Source organism: Oncorhynchus gorbuscha, linkage group LG23 (assembly GCF_021184085.1).
Source record: "Oncorhynchus gorbuscha isolate QuinsamMale2020 ecotype Even-year linkage group LG23, OgorEven_v1.0, whole genome shotgun sequence".
NCBI lineage: Eukaryota > Metazoa > Chordata > Actinopteri > Salmoniformes > Salmonidae > Oncorhynchus > Oncorhynchus gorbuscha.
In genome coordinates, this window is record NC_060195.1 from 475,001 (window position 1) to 492,500 (window position 17,500).

Genomic DNA, 17,500 nt, shown 5'->3' on the forward strand with positions numbered 1-17,500 from the left:
CTAATCTCCCTGTGTCTCCTAATCTCCCTGTGTCTCCCTCTCTCTCCCTGTGTCTCCTAATCTCCCTGTGTCTCCTAATCTCCCTGTGTCTCCCTCTCTCTCCCTGTGTCTCCTAATCTCCCTGTGTCTCCTAATCTCCCTGTGTCTCCTAATCTCCCTGTGTCTCCTAATCTCCCTGTGTCTCCTAATCTCCCTGTGTCTCCCTCTCTCTCCCTGTGTCTCCTAATCTCCCTGTGTCTCCTAATCTCCCTGTGTCTCCTCTCTCTCCCTGTGTCTCCTAATCTCCCTGTGTCTCCCTCTCTCTCCCTGTGTCTCCTAATCTCCCTGTGTCTCCTAATCTCCCTGTGTCTCCTAATCTCCCTGTGTCTCCTAATCTCCCTGTGTCTCCCTCTCTCTCCCTGTGTCTCCTAATCTCCCTGTGTCTCCTAATCTCCCTGTGTCTCCCTCTCTCTCCCTGTGTCTCCTAATCTCCCTGTGTCTCCCTCTCTCTCCCTGTGTCTCCTAATCTCCCTGTGTCTCCTCTCTCTCCCTGTGTCTCCTAATCTCCCTGTGTCTCCCTCTGTCTCCCTGTGTCTCCTAATCTCCCTGTGTCTCCCTCTCTCTCCCTGTGTCTCCTAATCTCCCTGTGTCTCCTCTCTCTCCCTGTGTCTCCTAATCTCCCTGTGTCTCCCTCTCTCTCCCTGTGTCTCCCCTATCTCCCTGTGTCTCCTCTCTCTCCCTGTGTCTCCTAATCTCCCTGTGTCTCCCTCTCTCTCCCTGTGTCTCCCTCTATCTCCCTGTGTCTCCCTCTATCTCCCTGTGTCTCCTAATCTCCCTGTGTCTCCCTCTCTCTCCCTGTGTCTCCCTCTATCTCCCTGTGTCTCCTAATCTCCCTGTGTCTCCCTCTCTCTCCCTGTGTCTCCTAATCTCCCTCTATCTCCCCCTCTCTCTCCCTGTGTCTCCTAATCTCCCTGTCTCTCCTCTCTCTCCCTGTGTCTCCTAATCTCCCTCTATCTCCCTGTGTCTCCCTCTCTCTCCCTGTGTCTCCTAATCTCCCTGTGTCTCCCTCTCTCTCCCTGTGTCTCCTAATCTCCCTCTATCTCCCTGTGTCTCCCTCTCTCTCCCTGTGTCTCCTAATCTCCCTCTATCTCCCTGTGTGTCCCTCTCTCTCCCTGTGTCTCCTAATCTCCCTGTGTCTCCCTCTCTCTCCCTGTGTCTCCTAATCTCCTCTATCTCCCTGTGTCTCCCTCTCTCTCCCTGTGTCTCCTAATCTCCCTCTATCTCCCTGTGTCTCCTCTCTCTCTCCCTGTGCTCCTAATCTCCCTCTATCTCCCTGTGTCTCCCTCTCTCTCCCTGTGTCTCCTAATCTCCCTCTATCTCCCTGTGTCTCCCTCTCTCTCCCTGTGTCTCCCTCTCCCTCTCTCTCCCTGTGTCTCCTAATCTCCCTCTCTCTCCCTGTGTCTCCCTCTCTCCCTGTGTCTCTCTCTCCCTCTCTCTCCCAGTGTCCCCCTCTCTCTCCTGTGTGTCCCTCTCTCTCCCTGTGTCTCCTGTGTCTCCCTCTCTCTCCCTGTGTCTCCCTGTGTCTCCCTCTCTCTCCCTGTGTCTCCCTGTCTCCCTCTCTCTCCCTGTGTCTCCTAATCTCCCTGGGGTCTTCCTGTGTCTCCCTCTCTCCCTCTCTCTCCCTGTGTCTCCTAATCTCCTGGGGTCTTCCTGTGTCTCCCTCTCCCTCTCTCTCCCTGTGTCTCCTAATCTCCCTGGGGTCTTCCTGTGTCTCCTAATCTCCCTGGGGTCTTCCTGTGTCTCCCTCTCTCCCTCTCTCTCCCTGTGTCTCCTAATCTCCCTGGGGTCTCCCTGTGTCTCCCTCTCTCCCTCTATCTCCCTGTGTCTCCTAATCTCCCTGGGGTCTTCCTGTGTCTCCCTCTCTCCCTCTATCTCCCTGTGTCTCCTAATCTCATGGGGTCTCCCTGTGTCTCCTAATCTCCCTGGGGTCTCCCTGTGTCTCCTAATCTCCCTGGGGTCTCCCTGTGTCTCCTAATCTCCCTGGGGTCTCCCTGTGTCTCCCTCTATCTCCCTGTGTCTCCCTCTCTCCCTCTATCTCCCTGTGTCTCCCTCTCTCCCTCTATCTCCCTGTGTCTCCTAATCTCCCTGTGTCTCCTAATCCTGTGTCTCTCTCTCTCCCTGTGTCTCCTAATCTCCCTGTGTCTCCCTCTCTCTCCCTGTGTCTCCTAATCTCCCTGTGTCTCCTAATCTCCCTGTGTCTCCTAATCTCCCTGTGTCTCCCTCTCTCTCCCTGTGTCTCCTAATCTCCCTGTGTCTCCTAATCTCCCTGTGTCTCCCTCTCTCTCCCTGTGTCTCCTAATCTCCCTGTGTCTCCCTCTCTCTCCCTGTGTCTCCTAATCTCCCTGTGTCTCCTAATCTCCCTGTGTCTCCTAATCTCCCTGTGTCTCCTAATCTCCCTGTGTCTCTCTCTCTCCCTGTGTCTCCTAATCTCCCTGTGTCTCCTAATCTCCCTGTGTCTCCCTCTCTCTCCCTGTGTCTCCTAATCTCCCTGTGTCTCCCTCTCTCTCCCTGTGTCTCCTAATCTCCCTGTGTCTCCCTCTCTCTCCCTGTGTCTCCTAATCTCCCTGTGTCTCCCTCTGTCTCCCTGTGTCTCCTAATCTCCCTGTGTCTCCCTCTCTCTCCCTGTGTCTCCTAATCTCCCTGTGTCTCCCTCTCTCTCCCTGTGTCTCCTAATCTCCCTGTGTCTCCCTCTCTCTCCCTGTGTCTCCCTCTCTCTCCCTGTGTCTCCCTCTCTCTCCCTGTGTCTCCCTCTATCTCCCTGTGTCTCCCTCTATCTCCCTGTGTCTCCTAATCTCCCTGTGTCTCCCTCTCTCTCCCTGTGTCTCCCTCTATCTCCCTGTGTCTCCTAATCTCCCTGTGTCTCCCTCTCTCTCCCTGTGTCTCCTAATCTCCCTCTATCTCCCTGTGTCTCCCTCTCTCTCCCTGTGTCTCCTAATCTCCCTGTGTCTCCCTCTCTCTCCCTGTGTCTCCTAATCTCCCTCTATCTCCCTGTGTCTCCCTCTCTCTCCCTGTGTCTCCTAATCTCCCTGTGTCTCCCTCTCTCTCCCTGTGTCTCCTAATCTCCCTCTATCTCCCTGTGTCTCCCTCTCTCTCCCTGTGTCTCCTAATCTCCCTCTATCTCCCTGTGTCTCCCTCTCTCTCCCTGTGTCTCCTAATCTCCCTGTGTCTCCCTCTCTCTCCCTGTGTCTCCTAATCTCCCTCTATCTCCCTGTGTCTCCCTCTCTCTCCCTGTGTCTCCTAATCTCCCTCTATCTCCCTGTGTCTCCCTCTCTCTCCCTGTGTCTCCTAATCTCCCTCTATCTCCCTGTGTCTCCCTCTCTCTCCCTGTGTCTCCTAATCTCCCTCTATCTCCCTGTGTCTCCCTCTCTCTCCCTGTGTCTCCCTCTCTCTCCCTCTCTCTCCCTGTGTCTCCTAATCTCCCTCTCTCTCCCTGTGTCTCCCTCTCTCCCTGTGTCTCCCTCTCTCTCCCTCTCTCTCCCAGTGTCCCCCTCTCTCTCCCTGTGTGTCCCTCTCTCTCCCTGTGTCTCCCTGTGTCTCCCTCTCTCTCCCTGTGTCTCCCTGTGTCTCCCTCTCTCTCCCTGTGTCTCCCTGTGTCTCCCTCTCTCTCCCTGTGTCTCCTAATCTCCCTGGGGTCTTCCTGTGTCTCCCTCTCTCCCTCTCTCTCCCTGTGTCTCCTAATCTCCCTGGGGTCTTCCTGTGTCTCCCTCTCTCCCTCTCTCTCCCTGTGTCTCCTAATCTCCCTGGGGTCTTCCTGTGTCTCCTAATCTCCCTGGGGTCTTCCTGTGTCTCCCTCTCTCCCTCTCTCTCCCTGTGTCTCCTAATCTCCCTGGGGTCTCCCTGTGTCTCCCTCTCTCCCTCTATCTCCCTGTGTCTCCTAATCTCCCTGGGGTCTTCCTGTGTCTCCCTCTCTCCCTCTATCTCCCTGTGTCTCCTAATCTCCATGGGGTCTCCCTGTGTCTCCTAATCTCCCTGGGGTCTCCCTGTGTCTCCTAATCTCCCTGGGGTCTCCCTGTGTCTCCTAATCTCCCTGGGGTCTCCCTGTGTCTCCCTCTATCTCCCTGTGTCTCCCTCTCTCCCTCTATCTCCCTGTGTCTCCCTCTCTCCCTCTATCTCCCTGTGTCTCCTAATCTCCCTGTGTCTCCTAATCTCCCTGTGTCTCCCTCTCTCTCCCTGTGTCTCCTAATCTCCCTGTGTCTCCCTCTCTCTCCCTGTGTCTCCTAATCTCCCTGTGTCTCCTAATCTCCCTGTGTCTCCTAATCTCCCTGTGTCTCCTCTCTCCCTGTGTCTCCTAATCTGTGTCTCCTAATCTCCCTGTGTCTCCTAATCTCCCTGTGTCTCTCTCTCTCCCTGTGTCTCCTAATCTCCCTGTGTCTCCTAATCTCCCTGTGTCTCCTAATCTCCCTGTGTCTCCTAATCTCCCTGTGTCTCCTAATCTCCCTGTGTCTCCCTCTCTCTCCCTGTGTCTCCTAATCTCCCTGTGTCTCCTAATCTCCCTGTGTCTCCCTCTCTCTCCCTTTGTCTCCTAATCTCCCTGTGTCTCCCTCTCTCTCCCTGTGTCTCCTAATCTCCCTGTGTCTCCTAATCTCCCTGTGTCTCCTAATCTCCCTGTGTCTCCCTCTCTCTCCCTGTGTCTCCTAATCTCCCTGTGTCTCCTAATCTCCCTGTGTCTCCTAATCTCCCTGTGTCTCCCTCTCTCTCCCTGTGTCTCCTAATCTCCCTGTGTCTCCCTCTCTCTCCCTGTGTCTCCTAATCTCCCTGTGTCTCCCTCTCTCTCCCTGTGTCTCCTAATCTCCCTGTGTCTCCCTCTCTCTCCCTGTGTCTCCTAATCTCCTGTGTCTCCCTCTCTCTCCCTGTGTCTCCTAATCTCCCTGTGTCTCCCTCTCTCTGCCTGTGTCTCCTAATCTCCCTGTGTCTCCCTCTCTCTCCCTGTGTCTCCCTCTATCTCCCTGTGTCTCCCTCTCTCTCCCTGTGTCTCCTAATCTCCCTGTGTCTCCCTCTCTCTCCCTGTGTCTCCCTCTATCTCCCTGTGTCTCCCTCTATCTCCCTGTGTCTCCTAATCTCCCTGTGTCTCCCTCTCTCTCCCTGTGTCTCCCTCTATCTCCCTGTGTCTCCTAATCTCCCTGTGTCTCCCTCTCTCTCCCTGTGTCTCCTAATCTCCCTCTATCTCCCTGTGTCTCCCTCTATCTCCCTGTGTCTCCCTCTCTCCCTGTGTCTCCCTCTCTCTCTCTCTCTCTCCCTGTGTCTCCCTCTCTCCCTGTGTCTCTCCCTGTGTCTCCCTCTCTCCCTGTGTCTCCCTCTCTCTCCCTGTGTCTCCTAATCTCCCTGTGTCTCCCTCTCTCTCCCTGTGTCTCCTAATCTCCCTGTGTCTCCCTCTCTCTCCCTGTGTCTCCTAATCTCCCTCTATCTCCCTGTGTCTCCCTCTCTCTCCCTGTGTCTCCTAATCTCCTGTGTCTCCCTCTCTCTCCCTGTGTCTCCTAATCTCCCTCTATCTCCCTGTGTCTCCCTCTCTCTCCCTGTGTCTCCTAATCTCCCTCTATCTCCCTGTGTCTCCCTCTCTCTCCCTGTGTCTCCTAATCCCTGTGTCTCCCTCTCTCTCCCTGTGTCTCCTAATCTCCCTCTATCTCCCTGTGTCTCCTCTCTCTCCCTGTGTCTCCTAATCTCCCTCTATCTCCCTGTGTCTCCCTCTCTCTCCCTGTGTCTCCTAATCTCCCTCTATCTCCCTGTGTCTCCCTCTCTCTCCCTGTGTCTCCTAATCTCCCTCTATCTCCCTGTGTCTCCCTCTCTCTCCCTGTGTCTCCTCTCTCTCCCTGTGTCTCCCTGTGTCTCTAATCTCCCTCTCTCTCCCTGTGTCTCCCTCTCTCCCTGTGTCTCCCTGTCTCTCCCTCTCTCTCCCTGTGTCTCCTCTCTCCCTGTGTCTCCCTCTCTCTCTCTCTCTCCCTGTGTCTCCCTCTCTCCCTGTGTCTCCCTCTCTCTCCCTCTCTCTCCCTGTGTCTCCCTCTCTCTCCCTGTGTCTCCCTCTCTCCCTGTGTCTCCCTCTCTCTCCCTCTCTCTCCCTGTGTCTCCCTCTCTCCCTGTGTCTCCCTCTCTCTCCCTCTCTCTCCCTGTGTCTCCCTCTCTCCCTGTGTCTCCCTCTCTCTCCCTGTGTCTCCTAATCTCCCTGTGTCTCCCTCTCTCTCCCTGTGTCTCCTAATCTCCCTGTGTCTCCCTCTCTCTCCCTGTGTCTCCTAATCTCCCTCTATCTCCCTGTGTCTCCCTCTCTCTCCCTGTGTCTCCTAATCTCCCTCTATCTCCCTGTGTCTCCCTCTCTCTCCCTGTGTCTCCTAATCTCCCTCTATCTCCCTGTGTCTCCCTCTCTCTCCCTGTGTCTCCTAATCTCCCTCTATCTCCCTGTGTCTCCCTCTCTCTCCCTGTGTCTCCCTCTCTCTCCCTCTCTCTCCCTGTGTCTCCTAATCTCCCTCTCTCTCCCTGTGTCTCCCTCTCTCCCTGTGTCTCCCTCTCTCTCCCTCTCTCTCCCTGTGTCTCCCTCTCTCCCTGTGTCTCCCTCTCTCTCCCTCTCTCTCCCTGTGTCTCCCTCTCTCCCTGTGTCTCCCTCTCTCTCCCTCTCTCTCCCTGTGTCTCCCTCTCTCTCCCTGTGTCTCCCTCTCTCTCCCTGTGTCTCCCTCTCTCCCTGTGTCTCCCTCTCTCTCCCTCTCTCCCTGTGTCTCCCTCTCTCTCCCTGTGTCTCCCTCTCTCTCCCTGTGTCTCCCTCTCTCTCCCTCTCTCTCCCTGTGTCTCCTAATCTCCCTCTCTCTCCCTGTGTCTCCCTCTCTCCCTGTGTCTCCCTCTCTCTCCCTCTCTCTCCCTGTGTCTCCCTCTCTCCCTGTGTCTCCCTCTCTCTCCCTCTCTCTCCCTGTGTCTCCCTCTCTCCCTGTGTCTCCCTCTCTCTCCCTCTCTCTCCCTGTGTCTCCCTCTCTCTCCCTGTGTCTCTCTCTCTCTCCCTGTGTCTCTCTCTCTCTCCCTGTGTCTCCCTCTCTCCCTGTGTCTCCCTCTCTCTCCCTCTCTCTCCCTGTGTCTCCCTCTCTCTCCCTGTGTCTCCCTCTCTCTCCCTGTGTCTCCCTCTCTCTCCCTGTGTCTCACTCTCTCCCTGTGTCTCCCTCTCTCTCCCTGTGTCTCCTAATCTCCCTGTGTCTCCCTCTCTCTCCCTGTGTCTCCTAATCTCCCTGTGTCTCCCTCTCTCTCCCTGTGTCTCCTAATCTCCCTCTATCTCCCTGTGTCTCCCTCTCTCTCCCTGTGTCTCCTAATCTCCCTCTATCTCCCTGTGTCTCCCTCTCTCTCCCTGTGTCTTCTCTCTCCCTGTGTCTCCCTCAGAGTGGTGTCTCTCCCTGTGTCTCCCTCTCTCTCCCTGTGTCTCCCTCTCTCTCCCTGTGTCTCCCTCTCTCTCCCTCTCTCTCCCTGTGTCTCCTAATCTCCCTCTCTCTCCCTGTGTGTCTCCCTCTCTCTCCCTGTGTCTCCCTCTCCCTCTCTCTCCCTGTGTCTCCCTCTCTCCCTGTGTCTCCTCTCTCTCCTCTCTCTCCCTGTGTCTCCCTCTCTCTCCCTGTGTCTCTCTCTCTCTCTGTGTCTCCCTCTCTCCCTGTGTCTCTGTCCCTCTCTCTCCCTGTGTCTCCCTCTCTCTCCCTGTGTCTCCCTCTCTCTCCCTGTGTCTCCCTCTCTCTCCCTGTGTCTCCCTCTCTCCCTGTGTCTCCCTCTCTCTCCCTCTCTCTCCCTGTGTCTCCCTCTCTCCCTGTGTCTCCCTCTCTCTCCCTGTGTCTCCCTCTCTCTCCCTGTGTCTCCCTCTCTCCCTGTGTCTCCCTCTCTCTCCCTCTCTCTCCCTGTGTCTCCCTCTCTCTCCCTGTGTCTCCCTCTCTCCCTGTGTCTCCCTCTCTCTCCCTCTCTCCCTGTGTCTCCCTCTCTCTCCCTGTGTCTCCCTCTCTCTCCCTGTGTCTCCCTCTCTCTCCCTGTGTCTCCCTCTCTCTCCCTGTGTCTCCCTCTCTCTCCCTGTGTCTCCCTGTGTCTCCTAATCTCCATGTGTCCTTTCTCCCTCTTTCCTCTTCCTCTCTTCCTTCTGGGAACAGACACTCAAGCAGCCCTGTCAATCACATGAGTGTGTGTGTGTGTGTGTGTGTGTGTGTGTGTGTGTGTGTGTGTGTGTGTGTGTGTGTGTGTGTGTGTGTGTGTGTGTGTGTGTGTGTGTGTGTGTGTGTGTGTGTGTGTGTGTGTGTGTGTGTGTGTGTGTGTGTGTGTGTGTGTGTGTGTGTGTGTGTGTGTGTGTAGGACTGCAGCTACAGGACGCCAACAGGACTTTGAGTATCCAGCGAGTCAGAGAAGAGGACGCCGGTCTCTACACCTGCACCGCCTGTAATCAGAGGGGCTGCGCACACTCCTCCGCTGCCGTCACAGTGCTGGGTGAGACGGGAACACACACACACACACACACACAGCCTTCAGACACACACACATACAAACACACACACACACCCTTCAGACACACACACACACACACCCTTCAGACACACACACACACACACACACACACACACAGCCTTCAGACACACACACACACCCAGCCTTCACACACACACATACAGACACACACACACAGCCTTCAGACACACACACACCCTTCACACACACACACACACACACACACACACACACAGCCTTTCACACACACACACACACACACACACACACACACACACACACACACACACACACACACACACACACACACACACACACACACACACACACACACACACACACACACAGCCTTCACACACACACACAGCCTTCAGACACACACACATACACACACACAAACACACACACACACCCTTCAGACACACACACACACACACCCTTCAGACACACACACACACACACACACACACACACACACACACACACACACACACACACACACACACACACACACACACACACACACACACACACACACACACACACACACACAGCCTTCAGACACACACACACCCAGCCTTCACACACACACATACAGAAACACACACACAGCCTTCAGACACACACACACCCTTCAGACACACACACACACACACACACACACACACACACACACACACACACACACACACAGCCTTCAGACACACACACACACACAGCCTTCACACACACACATACAGACACACACACACAGCCTTCAGACACACACACACAGCCTTCAGACACACACACACACACACACACACAGCCTTCAGACACACACACACACACAGCCTTCACACACACACATACAGACACACACACACAGCCTTCAGACACACACACACAGCCTTCACACACACACACACACACACACACACACACACACACACACACACACACACACACACACACACACACACACACACACACACACACACACACACACAGCCTTCAGACACACACACACACACAGCCTTCACACACACACATACAGACACACACACACAGCCTTCACACACACACATACAGACACACACACACACAGCCTTCAGACACACACACATACAGACATACACACACACACACAGCCTTCAGACACACACACACACACATACACACATACAGACACACACACACAGCCTTCAGACACACACACACAGCCTTCAGACACACACACACAGCCTTCATACACACACGACTGCGTCCACACCTTCCACTGTCTCCAACAACAGCGTCCTTATATTTTCCTCTCTAATCTTCTTCTATGCTCCTGTTTCTTAAAACAGCTAAATCAAAGTTAATCAGATGGTCTGGATGGTATAGCAGGTCCAGATGGTCTGGATGGTATAGATGGTATAGATGGTATAGATGGTCTGGATGGTATAGATGGTATAGATGGTATAGATGGTATAGATGGTCCAGATGGTATAGATGGTATAGATGGTCTAGATGGTCCAGATGGTATAGATGGTATAGATGGTCCAGATGGTATAGATGGTATAGATGGTCCAGATGGTATAGATGGTATAGATGGTCCAGATGGTATAGATGGTATAGCAGGTCCAGATGGTCTGGATGGTATAGATGGTATAGATGGTATAGATGGTATAGATGGTCTAGATGGTCCAGATGGTATAGATGGTATAGCAGGTCCAGATGGTATAGATGTTATAGCAGGTCAAGATGGTAGAGCAGGTATAGATGGTATAGATGGTATAGCAGGTCCAGATGGTATAGATGGTATAGATGGTATAGATGGTATAGCAGGTCCAGATGGTATAGATGGTATAGCCGGTCCAGATGGTATAGATGGTATAGCAGGTCCAGATGGTCTAGATGGTATAGATGGTATAGATGGTCCAGATGGTATAGATGGTATAGCAGGTCCAGATGGTATAGATGGTATAGATGGTATAGCAGGTCTAGATGGTATAGCTGGTATAGCAGGTCCAGATGGTATAGATGGTATAGATGGTATAGCAGGTCTAGATGGTATAGATGGTATAGCAGGTCCAGATGGTAAGATGGTATAGATGGTCCAGATGGTATAGATGGTATAGATGGTCCAGATGGTATAGATGGTATAGCAGGTCCAGATGGTATAGATGGTATAGATGGTATAGCAGGTCCAGATGGTATAGATGGTATAGCAGGTCCAGATGGTATAGATGGTATAGCAGGTCCAGATGGTATAGATGGTATAGCAGGTCCAGATGGTATAGATGGTATAGCAGGTCCAGATGGTATAGATGGTATATATGGTATAGCAGGTCCAGATGGTATAGATGGTATAGATGGTCTAGATGGTCCAGATGGTATAGATGGTATAGCAGGTCCAGATGGTATAGATGGTATAGCAGGTCCAGATGGTATAGCAGGTCCAGATGGTGGAGCAGGTCCAGATGGTATAGATGGTATAGCAGGTCCAGATGGTATAGATGGTATAGATGGTATAGCAGGTCCAGATGGTATAGATGGTATAGCAGGTCCAGATGGTATAGATGGTATAGCAGGTCCAGATGGTCTAGATGGTATAGATGGTATAGATGGTCCAGATGGTATAGATGGTATAGCAGGTCCAGATGGTATAGATGTAGCAGGTCTAGATGGTATAGCTGGTATAGCAGGTCCAGATGGTATAGATGGTATAGCAGGTCTAGATGGTATAGATGGTATAGCAGGTCCAGATGGTATAGATGTATAGATGGTATAGATGGTCCAGATGGTATAGATGGTATAGATGGTCCAGATGGTATAGCAGGTCCAGATGGTATAGATGGTATGGATGGTATAGCAGGTCCAGATGGTGTAGATGGTATAGATGGTATAGATGGTATAGATGGTCCAGATGGTCTGGATGGTCTGGGATGGTATAGATGGTATAGATGGTATAGATGGTCTGGATGGTCCAGATGGTCTGGATGGTATAGCAGGTCCAGATGGTATAGATGGTCCAGATGGTATAGATGGTCCAGATGGTGTAGATGGTCCGGATGGTATAGATGGTCTTGATGGTCTGGATGGTCTGTATGGTATAGATGGTATAGCAGGTTGAGATGGTATAGATGGTCTGGATGGTATAGATGGTATAGCAGGTCCAGATGGTATAGCAGGTCCAGATGGTATAGATGGTCTGGATGGTATAGCAGGTCCAGATGGTATAGATGGTATAGTAGGTCCAGATGGTATAGCAGGTCCAGATGGTATAGATGGTATAGATGGTATAGCAGGTCCAGATGGTAGAGCAGGTCCAGATGGTATATAAGGTCCAGATGGTATAGATGGTCCAGATGGTATATAAGGTCCAGATGGTATATCAGGTCCAGATGGTATAGATGGTATAGCAGGTCCAGGTGGTATAGATGGTCCAGATGGTATAGATGGTCCAGATGGTATAGATGGTCCAGATGGTATAGAAGGTCCAGATGGTATAGCAGATCCAGATGGTATATAAGGTCCAGATGGTATAGCAGGTCCAGATGGTCCAGATGGTATAGCAGGTCCAGATGGTATAGATGGTATAGATGGTCTAGATGGTCCAGATGGTATAGATGGTATAGATGATATAGCAGGTCCAGATGGTATAGATGGTATAGCAGGTCCAGATGGTATAGATGGTATAGCAGGTCCAGATGGTAGAGCAGGTCCAGATGGTATAGATGGTATAGATGGTATAGCAGGTCCAGATGGTATAGATGGTATAGATGGTATAGCAGGTCCAGATGGTATAGATGGTATAGCAGGTCCAGATGGTCCAGATGGTATAGATGGTATAGATGGTCCAGATGGTACAGATGGTATAGCAGGTCCAGATGGTATAGTTGGTATAGATGGTATAGCAGGTCTAGATGGTATAGCTGGTATAGCAGGTCCAGATGGTATAGATGGTATAGATGGTATAGATGGTCCAGATGGTATAGATGGTCCAGATGGTATAGCAGGTCCAGATGGTATAGATGGTATGGATCGTATAGCAGGTCCAGATGGTGTAGATGTTATAGCAGGTCCAGATGGTATAGATGGTATAGATGGTATAGCAGGTCCAGATGGTGTAGATGTTATAGCAGGTCCAGATGGTATAGATGGTATAGATGGTATAGCAGGTCCAGATGGTATAGATGGTATACCAGGTCCAGCGAAATTTTTAATGTCATTGAGAACAGATATTAGATATCAGATACACAGTGCTAAATGATTTAACCTGTTAGGGAAGTCGAGAATTTAAGCAGCTTTTCGCAGCTTTTTGTTAAAAATCGCGCAACATTTCAGCGCCCTGCTATTCATGCCAGGAATATAGTATATGCATGTGATTAGTACGTGTGGATAGAAAACACTCAGACTGGTTAAATCACGGCTGTGACTATAACAGAACGTGCGTTTCATCGAAAAGTGCATGAAAATCTGATCACTGAAAATGGAAATAAATATCCATGCGCGACTTAAAGGAATTGTTCAAAGTGAACCGAATTAAATGAGGCCGAGGTTGCAGTGCCTATAGCTTCCACACGTTGTCTAGAGTCTTGTCATTTGATTCAGCTTTGATTCTTGGTCTAACCGAATCAAGGGAACCGATTCCCTCCGGTCTTCGACTTCACAACGAGTGTAGCTTTAATTCAGTACATTGTATGTCCATTTTAATGAAAGTTTGAGTTTTATCAACCTCTATAGGTGGCGCTCTTGAACATTTCCGCTGATTGATGTTCCCACCACGGGACCACGTCCCTAATTAACTTATTAAAGGCAAGACAGTTAAGAACAAACTCTTATTTTCAATGGCGGCCTAGGAACAGTGGGTTAACTGGTCTAGGAACAGTGGGTTAACTGGTCCAGGAACAGTGGGTTAACTGGTCTAGGAACAGTGGGTTAACTGGTCTAGGAACAGTGGGTTAACTGGTCTAGGAACAGTGGGTTAACTGGTCTAGGAACAGTGGGTTAACTGGGTCTAGGAAGAGTGGGTTAACTGGCCTAGGAACAGTGGGTTAACTGGTCTAGGAACAGTGGGTTAACTGGCCTAGGAACAGTGGGTTAACTGGTCTAGGAACAGTGGGTTAACTGGTCTAGGAACAGTGGGTTAACTGCCTGTTCAGGGGCAGAACGACAGATTTGTACCTTGTCAGCTCAGGGATTCAATCTTGCAACCTTCCGGTTACTAGTCCAACACTCTAACCACTTGGCTACCTGCCATCTCTACACTCTAATCACTAGGCTACCTGCCACATCTACACTCTAACCACTAGGCTACCCTGCCCCCACTACACTCTAACCACTAGGCTACCTGCCACCTCTACACTCTAACCACTAGGCTACCCTACCACCTCTACACTCTAACCACTAGGCTACCTGCCACCTCTACACTCTAACCACTAGGCTAGCTGCCACCACTACACTCTAACCACTAGGCTACCTGCCACCTCTACACTCTAAGTGGGATAGCTGGTGATACAGGATTCAGGTTATTATTCAGTGGGATAGCTGGTGATACAGGATTCAGGTTATTATTCAGTGGGATAGCTGGTGATACAGGATTCAGGTTATTATTCAGTGGGATAGCTGGTGATACAGGATTCAGGTTATTATTCAGTGGGATAGCTGGTGATACAGGATTCAGGTTATTATTCAGTGGGATAGCTGGTGATACAGGATTCAGGTTATTATTCAGTGGGATAGCTGGTGATACAGGATTCAGGTTATTATTCAGTGGGATAGCTGGTGATACAGGATTCAGGTTATTATTCAGTGGGATAGCTGGTGATACAGGATTCAGGTTATTATTCAGTGGGATAGCTGGTGATAAATAATTAACTAAATTGATATTTAACTGGTTATAGCATCCCCTCTCATCTCTCCAGGTTCCATTCATCCCTCCAGGTTCCATTCATCCCTCCAGGTTCCATCCCCTCTCATCTCTCCAGGTTCCATTCATCCTTCCAGGTTCCATTCATCCCTCCAGGTTCCATTCATCTCTCCAGGTTCCATTCATCCCTCCAGGTTCCATTCATCCCTCCAGGTTCCATTCATCCCTCCAGGTTCCATTCGTCCCTCCAGGTTCCATTCGTCCCTCCAGGTTCCATTCATCCCTCCAGGTTCCACTCATCCCCCCTCTAGGTTCCATTCATCCCTCTAGGTTCCATTCATCCCTCCACGTTTCATTCATCCCTCCAGGTTCCATTCATCCCTCCAGGTTCCATTCATCCCTCCAGGTTCCATTCATCCCTCCAGGTTCCATTCATCCATCTAGGTTCCATTCATCCCTCTAGGTTCCATTCATCCCTCCAGGTTCCATTCATCCCTCCAGGTTCCATTCATCCATCTAGGTTCCATTCTTCCCTCTAGTTTCCATTCATCCCTCCAGGTTCCATTTATCTCACCAGGTTCCAGTGACAGGGCTAATGTTGTTGTTGTTTTCTCCCAGGTTCCATTGACAGGGCTAATGTTGTTGTTGTTTATCTCCCAGGTTCCAGTGACAGGGCTAATGTTGTTGTTGTTTATCTCACCAGGTTCCAGTGACAGGGCTGATGTTGTTGTTGTTTATCTCACCAGGTTCCAGTGACAGGGCTAATGTTGTTGTTGTTTATCCCAGGTTCCAGTGACAGGGCTAATGTTGTTGTTGTTTATTCCAGGTTCCAGTGACAGGGCTAATGTTGTTGTTGTTTATCTCACCAGGTTCCAGTGACAGGGCTAATGTTGTTGTTGTTTATTCCAGGTTCCAGTGACAGGGCTAATGTTGTTGTTGTTTATCCCAGGTTCCAGTGACAGGGCTGATGTTGTTGTTGTTTATCCCAGGTTCCAGTGACAGGGCTAATGTTGTTGTTGTTTATCTCACCAGGTTCCAGTGACAGGGCTAATGTTGTTGTTGTTTATCCCAGGTTCCAGTGACAGGGCTAATGTTGTTGTTGTTTATCCCAGGTTCCAGTGACAGGGCTAATGTTGTTGTTGTTTATCCCAGGTTCCAGTGACAGGGCTAATGTTGTTGTTGTTTATCCCAGGTTCCAGTGACAGGGCTAATGTTGTTGTTGTTTATCCCAGGTTCCAGTGACAGGGCTAACGTGGAGATCGTGATTCTGATTGGGACAGGCGTCTTCGCTGTGTTCTTCTGTGCTCTACTCATCCTCATCTTCTGCAACGTCAAACGGGTCAGAACACACACACCCTGTGAACTCCCTATAGGCTCTCTCTGTTCTAAGAGTTCATGGATCTCCTCCAATCAGAATGACTGTGAACTCTGTAACATTCCCCTCAGCACTTTAGTCACATGGCGAAAGGAGGCAAGGTGCAAATACCCCAAGTCTCTATGTGAAATATCAAAGTCAGTATGTCTACGATCTAACAGAGATGTTTGGTTCAACACGTATGGCTAACAGATGTTTGGTTCAACACGTATGGCTAACAGATGTTTGGTTCAACACGTATGGCTAACAGATGTTTGGTTCAACACGTATGGCTAACAGATGTTTGGTTCAACACGTATGGCTAACAGATGTTTGGTTCAACACGTATGGCTAACAGAGATGTTTGGTTCAACACATATGGCTAACAGATGTTTGGTTCAACACGTATGGCTAACAGATATTTGGTTCAACACGTATGGCTAACAGATGTTTGGTTCAACACGTATGGCTAACAGATGTTTGGTTCAACATGTATGGCTAACAGAGATGTTTGGTTCAACACGTATGGCTAACAGATATTTGGTTCAACACGTATGGCTAACAGATGTTTGGTTCAACACGTATGGCTAACAGATGTTTGGTTCAACATGTATGGCTAACAGATGTTTGGTTCAACACGTATGGCTAACAGAGATGTTTGGTTCAACACGTATGGCTAACAGAGATGTTTGGTTCAACACGTATGGCTAACAGATGTTTGGTTCAACACGTATGGCTAACAGAGATGTTTGGTTCAACACGTATGGCTAACAGATGTTTGGTTCAACACGTATGGCTAACAGAGATGTTTGATTCAACACATATGGCTAACAGAGATGTTTGGTTCAACACGTATGGCTAACAGATGTTTGGTTCAACATGTATGGCTAACAGATGTTTGGTTCAACACGTATGGCTAACAGATGTTTGGTTCAACACGTATGGCTAACAGATGTTTGGTTCAACACGTATGGCTAACAGATGTTTGGTTCAACACGTATGGCTAACAGAGATGTTTGGTTCAACACGTATGGCTAACAGAGATGTTCAACATCAATGTGGCCATGTTTCACTGAGCCTCTTCTCTCTCTCTCTCCAGGTGAACCCAGCAGACATAAAGACAGGCTATCTGTCCATCATAATGGACCCCGGGGAGGTTCCTCTGGATGAGCAGTTTGAATACCTCTCGTACGACTCCTCCCAGTGGGAGATATCTGTGGACAAACTACGACTAGGTAAGAAGAGGAGGGATGGAGGGATAGATACAGGGGGATATTTTTAACCCACCCCCTTTGAATCAGAGAGGTGGGGGGGGGGGGGGGGCTGCCTTAATTGACATCCACGGCTTCAGCGCCCAGGGAACAGTGGGTTAACTACCTTGCTCAGGGGCGGAACGACAGATTTTTACTTTGTCAACTCTGGGATTCGATCCAGCAACCTTTCGGTTACTGGCCCAACGCTCTAACCACTAGGGTACCTGCCACCCCAGCAGGGAGCGAGGGATAGATAGATAGATAGATAGATAGATAGATAGATAGATAGATAGATAGATAGATAGATAGATAGATAGATAGATAGATAGATAGATAGATAGATATGGATGGAGGTATAGAGGGAGGGAGGGAGGGGGAGGGAGGGAGGGGGAGGGAGGGAGGGAGGGAGGGAGGGAGGGAGGGAGGGAGGGAGGGAGGGAGGGGGAGGGAGAAAGAAAGAAAGAAAGAAAGAAAGAAAGAAAGAAAGAAAGAAAGAAAGAAAGAAAGAAAGAAAGAAAGAATAAACTAACTGAAGAGTGAGTGAGTTATCAAAATAATCAACCAAACTAATGAATGTTA

The 17,500-nt window shown here is 50.4% G+C and overlaps 1 protein-coding gene across 3 annotated transcripts in view; it reads left to right on the forward strand.

Annotated features, from left to right (window-relative positions):
• The window catches only part of LOC124011396 (vascular endothelial growth factor receptor 3-like), a 220,323-nt gene that overhangs the window by 177,964 nt on the left and 24,859 nt on the right, over positions 1–17,500 (forward strand). For all 3 annotated transcript variants that reach the window (XM_046324723.1, XM_046324722.1, XM_046324724.1), the window contains exons 16-18: positions 8,329–8,460; positions 15,547–15,653; positions 16,768–16,903. In XM_046324723.1, the coding sequence (XP_046180679.1) occupies positions 8,329–8,460; positions 15,547–15,653; positions 16,768–16,903 (375 nt within the window). The remainder of the gene's footprint in view (positions 1–8,328; positions 8,461–15,546; positions 15,654–16,767; positions 16,904–17,500) is intronic.